At 53.4% G+C, this 13,872-nt stretch overlaps 2 protein-coding genes across 2 annotated transcripts; both read right to left on the bottom strand.

The window, feature by feature from the left end:
- Positions 1-236: 236 nt before the first annotated feature.
- On the bottom strand, positions 237-4,217 carry BESB_021260 (radical SAM domain-containing protein; the record flags this gene model as incomplete). The annotated part of the gene is made up of 5 exons (XM_029360835.1): positions 237-1,461; positions 1,647-1,886; positions 2,376-2,464; positions 2,667-2,971; positions 3,746-4,217. The coding sequence occupies 5 exons, from the start codon at positions 4,215-4,217 to the stop codon at positions 237-239; spliced, it is 2,331 nt and encodes a 776-aa protein (XP_029216194.1).
- Positions 4,218-11,567: 7,350 nt separating this feature from the next.
- BESB_021270 (putative nucleosome assembly protein (NAP)) lies at positions 11,568-12,848 on the bottom strand (the record flags this gene model as incomplete). The annotated part of the gene is made up of 2 exons (XM_029360836.1): positions 11,568-11,987; positions 12,432-12,848. 2 exons carry the CDS (start codon positions 12,846-12,848, stop codon positions 11,568-11,570), a joined length of 837 nt encoding a protein of 278 aa, XP_029216195.1.
- Positions 12,849-13,872: the final 1,024 nt, after the last annotated feature.

Below are 13,872 nucleotides of genomic sequence, written 5' to 3' on the forward strand. Positions count from 1 at the left end.
CACACTTTCGGTGTAGATGTTTGCTTTTTTTACCGGTGTGCCGTCACTGGTGTGGGAGTAGGAGAGGGTGGGGGCCAACGGTATCTCGTTTGTGCTGTATCGTGAAGAAGCGTACGCCGTGAAGTGTCATGCTCTACCCGATCGCACAGTGACTTATGCGCGTCGTGAAGGGGGGGGGGCTACAATGCCCATTTTACAGCATACCAGTCCTTACCAACAGTCTACAGTAGCGACTGTCAGTACTGCCGGGTTCGTTTCTCGCACTCGTCGATTGCACAGAGAATGTCGCTGAGAATATCGTTGCTGACCAGAAACCCTCTGGGGGCCCGGAGTCGTAGCCGAGCCGAAAGCTCGTGGGTGGGCTGCCGCAACCTTCTGTTCTCCGTCGCGTCCCCTACAGCTAGATCCGATGTAGTTTCACCGCTCCGGGGGCATTCCGAGTCCACCAATCTTGATGTCAGCGCCACCCGCAAGACAGTGTCACTGTCTTTCACGCTGCCAGCGTCGCACGATAGCCCTTCACAGCAGAGTCGGTCTACAGGCTCACCGTCGTTTGAGGACTGCGACGATTTCTCGTGAACGGCCAGGCTGGCGCTTGCTGGTGCTCCGGATTCCGAATCAAGGTCACGCAAGATGCGGGCGCAGCTCGCACGCCCAGCGCCGTTCGTTACCACTGCCTCCCCGCAAGTCGTTTCTGCGCCTCCAGACGGTGATTTCTGGTCTTCCTTCCATTTCGTCAGCAGGCGTTCAAGCGCGGACCCCACCGGGAGTTGTCCGGACACAAGAATCTCCGCCGTACCCGCACGCAGGGCGTTCCGGACGCCTTTGGCGACCCCTTGGAGCAGGGGCCCCTCTGCAGACTCCGGCACGTCAATCCCGTCGCTCGTAGATAAGCCGCACTTATCTTCAGTTTTGCGGCTCAATAGCATCCGATCCAAGTCAGCCAGAGCACAGAGGTCGACGCCGTCGTCGGTGCGCAGCGCAGACACGATGGCCTCCACCGCCAGTTGGTGGTGTGTCCGCTGCAGGACAGCCTCTTCACCGCTGCAGCGCTCCGCCGGACACGACGTCCCACGAGGGCATGGTTCAGACGGCAGCGGCGCTTGGTCTTCCGCTGGCAGAATACTGGAGTCGTTCCCCTTGTCCAGAGGGGCAGGCGCCTCTGCGGTCTTTGAGGCCGAAAAGGTGTCGAGTGTTTTCACGGCTTGTGGAGTGCGAACACCGGCTTGTGCAGCTGAGCGTGTTTCAAGAGAGTGATTTGAATCCCGCTGGAAGCTTGCCTGATGGAAGATATCGCGATTCCCGATCCCGATAGCGAAACAGCCCACTCCAAGCTCGCGTAACAGGTGTCTGCCTTGATAACGCGGCGGGCATTTGTGCAGGGCTGGTGGAGTAGCGGTTGCGGCGAAAAACCCCTCGCGCGCTAGAGGGCCTCGCACCCATCTCAGGTAAGGCCCTAGCCTGGGAACAAATCAAGCCGCTTAAGTATAAGTGGTGTGACAGCGACGAAAACGTTGTCGGGACGGCATTGGCGGCGCGCTCACGGGATCCGATGCTGCCCGCTGTGGCTGCCATACTTGGCAGTTTGAAACAGCTCCGGCACACCTGCGAAACCGCCTGGAGCTCGTGCGTGCCCTGCAACTAACCTGTCCGGTCTCGTCCACCTGTGGAGGTTTACGAGTGAAGAGGCGCCCATGCCGAAGCCGAAGAAAGGTTCCAGTCGCCAGTAGGCCTCGTTATGCAAGCAGCGATGGCCCTGTTCTCCGCCGCCCCCCCGCACCACACTCCCGAACACGTCCGTGCGCCGGCGAGCGCGATGGATGTCTTCATCGATCCGGGCAAAAGAAGAGACTTCGTAGTGTTCGAACCCGTGACGAAGGAGCCACCTGAAAATCAAGTGAATGCAAATGTTTGAAAGCGACGGCTCAGATATAGAGAACTGGAGCCACCTGCAGGTCGCGATGGCGCCATATGCCCGCTGAGCGGCGGGTGTTTGACTCGACAGAGGGCGCTCCAGTGCTGGCATCAGCTTTTGAAGAATTCAAAAGCATCTCTACCCCGCGTGTCGCTTCGCGTCGCTTCACCGCGTTATGCGGAAAGACACGTCACACACGACGAGTCTCTACATTGTGCTGGCAGAACAGTTGCCCTCGGGAGGGAAGACTGAGACGTCAGCATAGTTTCCATGCTGATGCAAACTACGCCGCGGAACAGGTCTCAAATCTTTTCCCCTTGCGTCTATATTGAGTAACTGAAGGCTCGTGTTGCACATGGTCACCTGATTGGCTTAAACGCGGCTCGCCGGCCCCTCTTCCTTTTCCTAGAAATAACGAAAAACTCAGTGAATGTTGGCCAGACTCGTGCAGTTGACCTACTGGTGCGCTTCAATGAGGAGATCAGCAGCTTCATCCTCAGTCGGCAGGTCTCGTGGCAGCGTTCGCCCGAACACGGATTTGCGTTCTATCTGACAGTGACAAGGCATGCTGGATCAGTTGCCACGTCCTTGAAACGCGGACACCAGTAAAGCATATTGCACGGCACGACACTGCTGTCCGGCCCGGCAGCTTCGCAGATAACGTAGTTATGGCGAAATATGTCGCTCCACTTCCGAGTGTGTCTGTGTGCAGTTGATGCTCTGCCTCCGGAATAAGTCCCCGCTCTCTCACCTGCATTCCGTAAAGCGATATGTGGGAGGCGCCAAGGTCCGTACACAGTCGCAGGTCTTCAAGAAGCTGCTCGTGCCCTTGAAACGACAGCAGCACGTCGGTCGATATAGAAAGTCTCTGTCCCCGTCCTTTGTATTCGTGAACAAGTTTTTGCAGGGAACGCAGCACTCGGATATTCGCAGCGCGAGTATTCGCTCTCCCCAAACGTTTCAGAATAGTGTCGTCGAACGTTTGCACACCGACGCTAAATCGCGTGAATCCGAGCTGCACCAGTGTTTCCAGTTGTTTCTCGGAGACGATGGTACCTGAGGGCATCAGTTGCAACGGCGCCGCACTTTGGTTCCAAAAAGTTCCTGTACTCGGACCCTCGCAAAAGGATAGACATCTCCACATTCTGGGTGCGACGCAGAGAGCACCTGCGTGCTGCGGACCGGGAGGGCGCCACGTGGAACTCGTCTCGCTCCGCCCGCCCCCAAGTGAACGATCTGCAGTCCATTTTGCCTGGCGCGGGTGTAGAGATATATAGATATAGATACATATAGATAGATTATATATAGATATAAATATAGATACAGATACATAGATATAGATATAGAGATATAGAGAAATATAGATATAGAGATGTAGAGATATAAATATAGAGATATAGATATAGAGACATATAGATATAGAGATAGAGATATAGATATAGAGATATAGATATAGAGATATAGATATAGAGGCATATAGATATAGATACAGAGATATAGATATTTATAGATATCGACATAAATATAGAGATATAGATATATAGATATAGACATAGATATAGACATAGATATAGACATGGATATAGACATAGATAGATAGACTGGCGCGAGAGTTGCTTTCCCTGGTGCGCGAAAAGCTGGTGACTTCGTGTACGCAGTGTCATTCCTGAACAGCCACTGACATTGGGGCTCACTGAACGTGAAACGCATACGCACTCACATCTCCGCATTGTCAGCCTTCTACAGCTCCGGCGGAAGTGTTCTTACTTTGGCTTTTCTAGAGAGGTGTTTCAGGTCGAAGGCTATCATCAGTACGAAGGGGGGGCTCACTTGGTTCAATTTCAATGCTGAGCTCTTCGACTAACCTGCGGGCGCCAATGCCCGATGAATTGCTATCATGCTGAATTTCTGCGTCCAGTTGACACACCGTGTCTTCAACGCCATCGCCGCCAGCGATTTGTGGTTTATGTATTGGAGGCCGAAAGCTCCCCGCACCCGCCGGGGACAGCTGACGAGCTTCTTTGTCCAGGACATTCAAAACCCGTTCCAGGAGAGGAGGTGGTATGAGCGACGGTGTTCCGCCTCCAAAATAAATGCTTCGAAAGATGGTTTGTTCCTTCGGAGCATAAGACCGTGGTATGTCTTCATTTCCTGAGTCGCATGTCGCGACGGACCTCCGCAAAGAAGCACGTGTTTCTGCCTTAAGCAGTCCTTCGTCCTCGATCGGACGTCTTGAGTGCGCACGAATTTCCCGTAGGCTGCGATGCGTCGGAATAAGCCAAGAGAATGCCTCGTTCTCCATTGACCCTGACGTCCATCCGCGCAACGAATGCGAGATGTCTTCGCATAGCGCTTCAACGTACAACTCCATTATCTCGTCGGAAGAGGCACGCGGGGAAATGATACTTGGACCCTCAGTCGAACTACCCTCGCATACCCACTTCATTGAAGCACTGCAGCTGTCGTTTGGGTCGGTTCGCGGTTCCTGGAGGGGATGCCATTGCCCGTGTACGTTCGTAGGGGTCGAGGGTAGAAGTGTCACCGGAAAAGCACAGAAGTGGCAACGTGTCATGCAGAAGGGCATGTGTATGTAGACAGAACGCGGAAACGTTTCAGGTAATTGCTGACCGGTGCACTGGTGTAGGGATGGGGCTCCACTTGCCCTGCAGTGTGGCTCAACGGACAGCTTGCACGTTTCCGTGCTCGCCACCAGTTGGCGCATGTCTGCATTCTGAGAGGCATTTAGTGCCGCTCCCGAGCTGATAGGTCTCCGGTCACACTCTGAGGAAAATGCGCGGACGTCTTCTTTCGTCGAAGCGGTTATTCGTCGTTTTGTGACGACTGTGTGGCAGCCGCGTGTACACCGCCGCCATGCCAGCAACGGATTATCTTTGACACGAAATGGACTTCGCCAGCGACCCCCCATGGTTTTTGTGGGTCAGCGTGGTAGCTCGCACGACTCTAGCGTGCCAGAAAGTGCGCGACACACCAATAACATTGTCCGCTTGACAATTTAATCTATTGCAGACGGTGCGGCCGATCACAAAGGAGCAGTGTGCGTGCCCAGCGAAAAGGCTACCGGCGGAAGGATGAGACTCCCGCCGTTGCAACGCGCGCCAGCATGCAGCATGTGTCTAACTCGCAGAACAGTTGATACAATCAAGCTTCCATCGGCGCTGTGGTGTGAGACTTGCTTTCATTAAGTATTTGGAAGTCCCAAGAGAACAGGAAACCGTAGCGAGTGACTAACGAGGTGCCCTTATGCGGAAACCACGGCGAGGACGAAAATGAGTTCTGGGGGCGTTGGCGCGTACACGGGCGCCGACTCTGTATTTACGAAAGCTGCCTTAGCGCCAAAGCCTATACCACGTTAAACGCGAGATCGCGTCCTTTTGTTATGAGTGAGGCGTCGGATAACGTTACTTTAGGGAAATTTGGGGTCGCCGTTGAACGCGGTGGTTTGGGCATGAGGACGTTGGAAACCGGAGCCACGGTTGGCTCTTAAGGTCATGCGCTCTCACGGCCGTCAGTACGTGCTTTCTGCCGTCTCCAGATATATACGTGCGTAAAAAAATACCGTTGCATTCGGTCGTTCACGCACACTACCGCACACCCGGCAAGTTCGCCATGAACCGGGTAGTGCAAGGAGCTAGTGGTGGCATGAAGTCTCGGGTAGATCATTCCATCGCACTGTATATACCTTTCAGCGGTAAGTCTTCTACAGCATAGGAATTTCTAGTTTCGACCAGAAAGCAGGACTGCCAGAAAGTGGTTGGTACGTCGTAGCTGCAAGTACCCACCTCGTTCATCGCGTAGCGCAGTTGGCCCGCGTCATTCCTGCTGGTCACAAAGGACACAACTCCGTAGAAGTGCTCGCCGGTATTGTCGGGGTGCGGGACGAAACTTCACTGCGGCACAGATCTATCATTTGTTCTAGCAGTCTGATAATAATCGCACTCTTCCACCAGCAGTCGCTTCTTCACGGTCAAGAAATATCCGGTTTCTCGTGCGGTGAAGTAACTTTCCCTTTCTAGTCTCATGTCATGTGGAATTTCAGTCGGGATCGTCACATCCCTACGGTAGCTAGAAGTTATCTCTGCTGTAAGCAGCTGCAATCAGTCAGAGTGGACTGGCTAACATTACAATGTTGCTTTAATGTTTGTGTGCACACTGCTTACTCGTACTGACGCCTTGTAGGTTGTCAACAGGAAAATCAGCAGCGTTCGTCCAATAAGGGGACATCAGCTTCCACACAGTTTTATTGTTGATATAGGCCGGATTGTGGGAGCTATTTTCAACAATTCTTTAGTCGCCTGCTGTGTATCTGGGGCTCCGCTGAAACAATTGTCTTTGTGACCTCTCGGAAGCGTGCGCTCCTTAGTGCAGGTACTCATCACGTGTTATTAAGCGTGTTGCCTACTGAATTGGTGGTTAGCTGTCACCTTCGAGTCATCCATAGTGAGTCTCGGCGTAGTTGATTTAGCATCTTCATTCTCTGTCCCATGGAGATCATAATATGGCTGGTACTCTTTCACGCGCTCACACGAGTGCTTAGACCGTCGCGCACACACGCATGCGAGCAAATGCTTGCGCATCCGCAAGACCAGCATATCAATGCTCCAATGGCCGTGCGGATCAAAGCAACTGGAGGAACAGAGGTCTCGATCAGGTTATTAAAAAGTTCACTGGTGAGACATCAATTAGAGATTTCCCCCATTGCGCTTCACCAGTCCTGCCTCCGGGTCAAACTGTGCAGCAACGGCGGACACGAGTGACAAAAAGCGGTTCCATTGGTGTATTACTGACTCGACGTGTAACAATTGTTTTCAGTTCTTGTGTTTCTTTGTCGGAGTTCATGGGCGTATGGAGGAACGAGTGAGTGGGACGGTGTGCGCCGCCGGTTCGCACGGCAGAGTCGGGCCTATCTTGCCACCACTGCGTCGCTGTCGACTGTGTCTGTTCGTCTCCCGCGCCCGGAATACAGTCGCAGTATCGCGCGGGATAAGCGCATATCCGGATGGTCGGTCGATGTGCCCGGTAACCTCATTTCTACTTATACCGCGGTGATGGTTGCCATACGGACGCTGATAGGTGCCTGCATGCCCGATTTTTACGTGTGCGGCGGTTTTCATTGTCAAACTGCTTCCACCGAGACCAAGTATATGGTACCACATGTCCCGAGAACCCCTTCGACGGCTCCAAGTGTCCCCTTCTCGAACCCGTGTGCAAGGCGGTTTCGAAGGTGCTCACACGTGTGTGTCCGAGAGAGTTGGTCGCATACTGGCACCCGATGTCTACCTTGACGCTAGTGTAGTTCCATCTTCTGTAGTAGATGTTCACCAGGAGAGCGAAAATGGGCTGTAGCACGGGTGGCTTCACGGAACAGCGTTACAGCGCCAAACGCTTTACAGCATGTCTTCACTCGAGTCCAGCCGCAACCTCGGAGGCACGGAAGCTGGCACGGGCATGGCTGCAGATGAGTTTGCCGAACTCGTCCTTCTCGTTGGAGGGCGTCTCGTCGGTTTTTTTCGACTGTGTATTACCGGCGATCGTCATTGGCCAGGTAGCCGCTGTACTAATCGTGGGCAGTTCCGCTTTACTCATATTCTTACTATCTCAAGCATGCGGCGCCTTCATATGTGGCGTGCTCTTCGTTATCACCACGCCGTCCGTAATGGTCATGAACCACGTCACGTCCGCAGTTGCCGTTTACTGTGGGTCGTTGGTGTTGTCTCGGATTGTTGTTAGGCATCCAAAGGAGTGGAATGTCAGATCGCTCGTGGCTGATTGCTCCGGCGCTGCGGTAGGCGCGCTTTGGTCTCTCTTATTTTCTCGTTTTGCCGGTGCGGGCCAGGCCTTTCCAGTGGGTATCATCCTGGCAATAGGGCTTATTAGAAGTGCATCAGAAACAGTACTTCCAAACCCAAGAAGCGTATGTGTAAATACACATTGCGCCTTTGTTTTATTTCTCGACAGTCTTCTACTATTTCTTCTCTCCACGAGCCTGCAAGCGGCCGTCCGCAGCTTCCTGGACGTGTTATTGTCGTACCTCGAGAACACCAACTTCCCCGGCGATGTTCTCCGAGGTTTTCTGTCGGCTTTCGCCTACTCGATAAGAGACTGTTTTTTGATGCCCTTTGCCAGTGCCAAATTCTCTAAGCTTGCGCTCCGCCGCCTCAGTTCCGCCGTGAAGTATCCGCATGCTGCGCCAAGCGCAACTTCAGAACCGCTGACATACTCCGATTGCCTTGTAGGCGACAAGAGAGACTACGTCCATATCAGTCGCGAGAAGGGGCAGTGCGATTCACACAAGCGGAGAGCTCGTGCCGTCTTCTGGCACTTCCACAGACGGCGAAACGGAACTGGCTTATGGCGACGAAGTCACGGGGGCCTCAGCGTGAACATAAGCAAGGTCTGTTTGTCTGCATATCGGTCACGAAAAAAACTGTCACACAAGTCAGCCCTTTGCTGCTCCATACCCTCGTCTCAGATATACTTGTTGCAGGATGCAGAAGAAGGAGGAAAGATGGCTACCAACGCCTCTGATGAGGAGCCACGCCTTCCCTCTTGTCTGGTGCAGGCGCTTCAAGACTCGTTCTCTTGCTCTGTGAAGCGGTCCACTGCAGCCTTGCATGGCACGCTGAGACCGTTTTTCGAGCTCCTGGACTCGAATACCGGAAACGTGGAATCCAGCACCGACGAGGTAGTCTTCTGCAGAAATTTCGAGGAGTCCTTACTTGCTTCTTTATCTTCTGCCATCACTTCGCCGGATTACCTTTCCCACCCGTCGCCACAAGTTTTGTTTGGGACCCTATCGTGTGCTTTTTCAGCTTCTTTCTTCTGCTCTCTCTCCATATCATTCTCGTCACGTTTCTGTGAATTTCTCCCAAACCTCGGAATATCAGCAGCTGTGATTGAAGGCCGTGGCCTGGCACACCTCTTCGTGAGCACATTCTGTTCTACTGTGTGGGGGGGAACTCTCGAAGCGGCTCGCCAACAGATGGCAGTGCCACTACAGTTCTCTGCAGCTGTCCGCCAATCCGTCTTCTTCTACCGTACAGGGGCTGTCTCACGTTGGTGCCGGGTGTTCACCTGTTGGAGCGACCTTCCTTACCGTACGTGGATCGTTCTTGTTAGCATACCTGGCCTCGACGGTGGCCGTCTTATATTCTGCTCAGTTAGAAGTCAGCAGTCGACAGCAGGCGTGCCCTCCGGGGCAATATGTGTGGTGTCGCTGAATGAAGGAAATACACCATACAACAATCCAGCGTGACAGAGCACAAGTCTGGATTTTGGGAGGAGTGACGTGTGCGGGTGGAATCGACAGGTCTGTGTTTTTGCTTGCCAGTACCGATCTCATGTCACGCGCGTCTGTGGGATGACCAGGCCCGCTGCGATCCTGGCCAACCGCGGTAGACTAGGGAACGCATGCGTCGCTGCCGAAAGAGGCTCATGAGTTTTTTCGTGGAAAAATTTATACATAGGGGAACCCAGGGGGAAGAGCATGCGACTCCTGTGCCGGCCCGTCCAGAGCCCGACCACGCAATAGGGACACGATTGCGGACCCAAAGAAAGCTCATATCTAGTTAGCTAGCTGGTGAAGTAATAGTTTTACCAAGCCGAAGATTAGTAGCTGCCTTCAGAGGGGAAAAAGCGACAGTTGATATTTTGATTTTTTTATTAAATAATTAGGTATAAATATTTTTCGATAAATAATTCAACAGGTGGCAGCTTGGACAATTTCAATGTTCGCTAGAAGGATATGCTTTCATACTGACGTCACGACTTTTGACTGCAGTCGAGACCGTCTGGCGACACAGCGTCAAGGACAGGTGGGCACCAGCAGACCCCGGAGTTGGCCCCCGTGACACGTCCCGTAAAAAAAGGCGCTGCTTTAATAGAGAAGGTTGGAATCAGCTCAGCTGCGTACGGTCGTTGTCGTCGCATCTGCCACCAGTGGGACTGCGGGGCAGTTTTCCGTAGAGAGGGTCGCAGTAGGGAGAGATGTTCAGAGCGGTGTCTGCAAGCGTGACAGTTGGAAATTTGCATCCCCTCAGTAAGCCTGCTGCACGCGGACGAGTCGGAAGTTACATGCTGTGCTCGAGAAGTCAAGTTATCCGGAGTGATCACAGGCTATGATACCCGTTTCGCGCATTTTCCAGAGCGAGTGATACTTCTGCCCTGGCGTTGTATGGGAAGGTCTACGCGGAGGGAGAAAGAGCGCGGCGTATCTTTTCATTAGGCACGCACAGAAAAGAGCGCTACGTTAAAAGACTCCATAGTCCATCACAAATGGGGGCATAGTACGACTCGCCGTAGTCTGCAAGTCCTACACCGATGCAATATTTGTACTCAATACTCGTAAGGTCTAGCAGAGACGCACCAGGTGGCCAGCACGCGCGTACATCGTCACCCAACTCTCTGGGGGCGTTTGCAGTGATAAGCGCACGTAGGAATAGGTACAACAGCACGAGGCCTCGCGTTCTCCTCTGGAATTTCAGGCTTTAGGAGGTACGCGAATGGGCAGAAGCTAGGCGTACAACCGAGTAAGCACAGCGACCGGCTGATGGAGTCGTTGTTGCTGGTGGGGGGGGAGGTGGAGGGATGTGGACACGACTAGGTTGTGAGCGAGGGGGCAGAACGTGACTTGCTGCATCGGAACTCACGAGTATTCCCTATTGTGGAGAAAACAGGTCCCACGGGTACCACTATGAGTCAGCACAACGCCCACAAATCTTCGGCGAGGTACGTAGCTTCATAGCAAGGCTTACTGCTACAATTTGTGCTTGTGTAGCTTCATGTATAACCGCGTATCCCAGCACCCCGAACGGGGCCGGGAGAAAAAATGCCGTAAAGAGGAACACTGTACGTACGGAAGCTGGGGAAACCCATCTGGTAACGGTCCTTAAAATTACCACTTCGATCTCATTGCGTTACACAATACGCGACGTGCGTTGAAAGAAGCAAAGTGCAAACAGGGCCCGAATCAACGATAAGCGCGTCGCCTGCATGCTAGGAGCGGTGGTGCTCTTTTTATTCTGCACAGAATCCGTGCTTTGGCGTAGACGATAGAAATGTGCAGGACCCGCTGCAAAGACAGTCGAAGCGTTGGAAGGTATGCACACTGTAGCGAAGAATATACTTTAACACAACACAGATATGTGTCGGATACCTCGCTGGTGCCATCCGTGTCTCCTCCCCTCTGCCAGGAACAGGAGCGCATCGTCAGTGTCGAAAGAAGGCCTACAGTGAAAAGACCGGCCGGTCGTTATCGCTGCGCAAACGGACGCCTCGACGATCCGCCGCGTGACTTTCCACCGCATGAGGCAGACTTGCATTTCGCAACTGGAACAGAAAACCCGGTAGTGCACTGCACAGAGAACAACTTTACACACAGCTAACCCTAAGGATCCATGAAGCACAGCAATTGCTCTACCGACGCCAATTTAAGTATGATTGACAGCCTTGACACGTTGCTGACTTCGCATGAGTCGTCCCTCCCACTCCGCGCTCATTTCCCATGTTGGGCCTGCAAAAGAACAGGGTTTGGGCCTGGATTCGTGTGTTACAGCCAGCCTGGCGAGCCCAAGGCAAAGCAGACACACAAAGCGAGAGGCGTTATCCTTCTTCTATCAGAAGTAAAAAACGTACTCTACTCTTCGTCGTCTTCACCTCCGTCTTCCTCGTTCGCGTTGTCGCTACCATCTTCGTCATCCTCGTCGTCATCGCTCAGTTCATCATCGTCATCTTCATCATCGATATCGGCGACCTCATCGAGGAAGTAGGGCACGGGCGCGTGCCAGATTTCGCGGCGGATAATTTCACCCACTTCAACTCCAGATGCAACGTCGCTCGATTCCTTCGTGAACCATTCGAAGAAAGAGACGACGTCCACGTCTTCGTCCCCGTTCTCTGCACGTCTGGCCTCTGCGGCCGCCACTGGAGACTTGCCGTCTTTCCATGTGATCTCTGTGACGCTCACGACTTCTTCACAGCAGGGATCGTTGCGGAACTGCACATGCTTCTCCAGAACCAGAGGCTCCATAAAGGCCTTGGCGCCCTCGTCGAACGTCTGCGCATCAGTAAAGAAGATGAAACAAGATTCAGTTACACGTTAAAAACCAGGAAAACCGATACCATCGTAAGGTAACACAGTCGTCAATATTCACGGTGCTCCCCTCGCCGGGTGTAGACCATGCACGCACGATGCCACGCAGAGCCTTCCGAGTGGATGCGCCAGAGCGGCCTGTGTATATTCAGTAGCCCCTTGATGCATCCTTCTGTCGAGAAAGCTCTGAATTACTGTGTCATCTTCGGATTCAGGCACGTGTGCACGTTTTGCAGGTACGTTAACACTGTGTGAGGCCTACACCTCGCAGTTCGCTGTGCTTTTTCGCTCTTACGAATAATTTATATAGCACCTGTCCACGCGACCGACCTTCCACGTGCACAAAAAAACTACTTCCACTATTTCAGTTCTCCACACGAATCGCCGGCATCCCCGCAAGCGACTTACGAACTTAATCTTGTACGAGCCATGCTCGTCAATGTTGTCATCCAAGTCGATCCGCTTCAAATGTTCCAGGACCGGGATGTCCTCTTCGACAAGGTATGCCAACTGCGGATGGTTGCGGAGGCACCGGCACCAGAAGCCGGGAATTTTGTCGATGATTTCTTGGCGCTTAACCAGCACTGGCTTCTTCTTCTCGTCGAACTCCTTCTGCACAAGCATTTGCTGCTTCGCGCACTCCTCTTCAAGCTTCTGCAGCTCTGCCTGGATGCCATCGAGATCCGCCATGTGCGGCTGCAGAAGGGCGGCAGCGTCCTCAGACGAGCAGCATCCTGCGGCGCCCTTCTCTTCTGGTTTCTCCTCCAGCCGCCGCTGCTTTTGGCCGGATGTGGCCTCTGCTCTGTCGATCTGTTGGCGCTTCATCTTCAGATAGTCGTCAGGCAGGTTCACAGCACGAAAACAAGGCAGACTCGGTGTTGATGCGGTGACTCCGTTGAAGCACTAGTGTCGCCGAAAGCAAAAGCACAGGCTAGGTCAATGTGCACTGCACGGAAAATCAGCACGCAGTTACCCGCTACACAAATGTCTGGTAGTTGGGGTCAGCTCAGAGTACCCTGTTTCCCAAAAAAAAAAAGATCGCGAACTTCCGATCCGCGTTTACGCCCCGTTACAGAACACAGCTTCGTCTGCCAGCAGCGTCGAAACTGGGGCGTCGATTCGGTTTTTACTGCCGTTCAAGCGAAACGTCTGTCGTCTCGAAAAACGACTTTGCAGGCATGAAAAATTAACACGGGTAAAGCAGAGCTGTCGACCGTCAATAGGCAAACGAAAAGAATCCGCGCGAAAGTAGCAGATATGCAAGTCGTGGGGTAACGTCCGGGAAAACCTAGACTGACGTCGCAGCGCGGATGCCGTCTATGCTAACGACAGCAGCCTCCTAGACAACCTTTCGAAGAAACAGCAGGCGGTCTCGAAAACGAGCGCACGCGCATGTAGTTCAGGTCTGGTGCCCGATGTGCAGATGTGAGTCGCGTCCGGTGTGAAAGGCTTCTTCACTTACGCACATACGAAGCTTCTGCTAGAGCCTCGAAGGAGTGCCGGTATCGTCACCGAAGGGCAGCGCAAAAGAAAGGGGGATAAAAGTCCTCGCGCGGGCAGAAACAGTGCCGAACAGAGCCCCGTCCACCAGGACCACCCAGCACACAAACCAAACCGTGCGCTTTTTCCCAGGCAGCGCATCAAAGACTGCCCTCGAGTGGCGGGGAGGGGGCCACGATTCCAGTGCGACGGAAACGTGGTTGTTCCCGGTGAACGAAGCCCGGCTCCTGTTTCGTGGCTCTCGACCGCCTCAGACGAAAGCAGGCGGGCGAAGTGCTATTTGACAACACTGGAAGGTGGGCGCACGTTTCACTATAAGCCGCATGCCGACATGTGCTGACTTACCATG

Source organism: Besnoitia besnoiti, chromosome XI, assembly GCF_002563875.1.
Source record: "Besnoitia besnoiti strain Bb-Ger1 chromosome XI, whole genome shotgun sequence".
Classification (NCBI taxonomy): domain Eukaryota; phylum Apicomplexa; class Conoidasida; order Eucoccidiorida; family Sarcocystidae; genus Besnoitia; species Besnoitia besnoiti.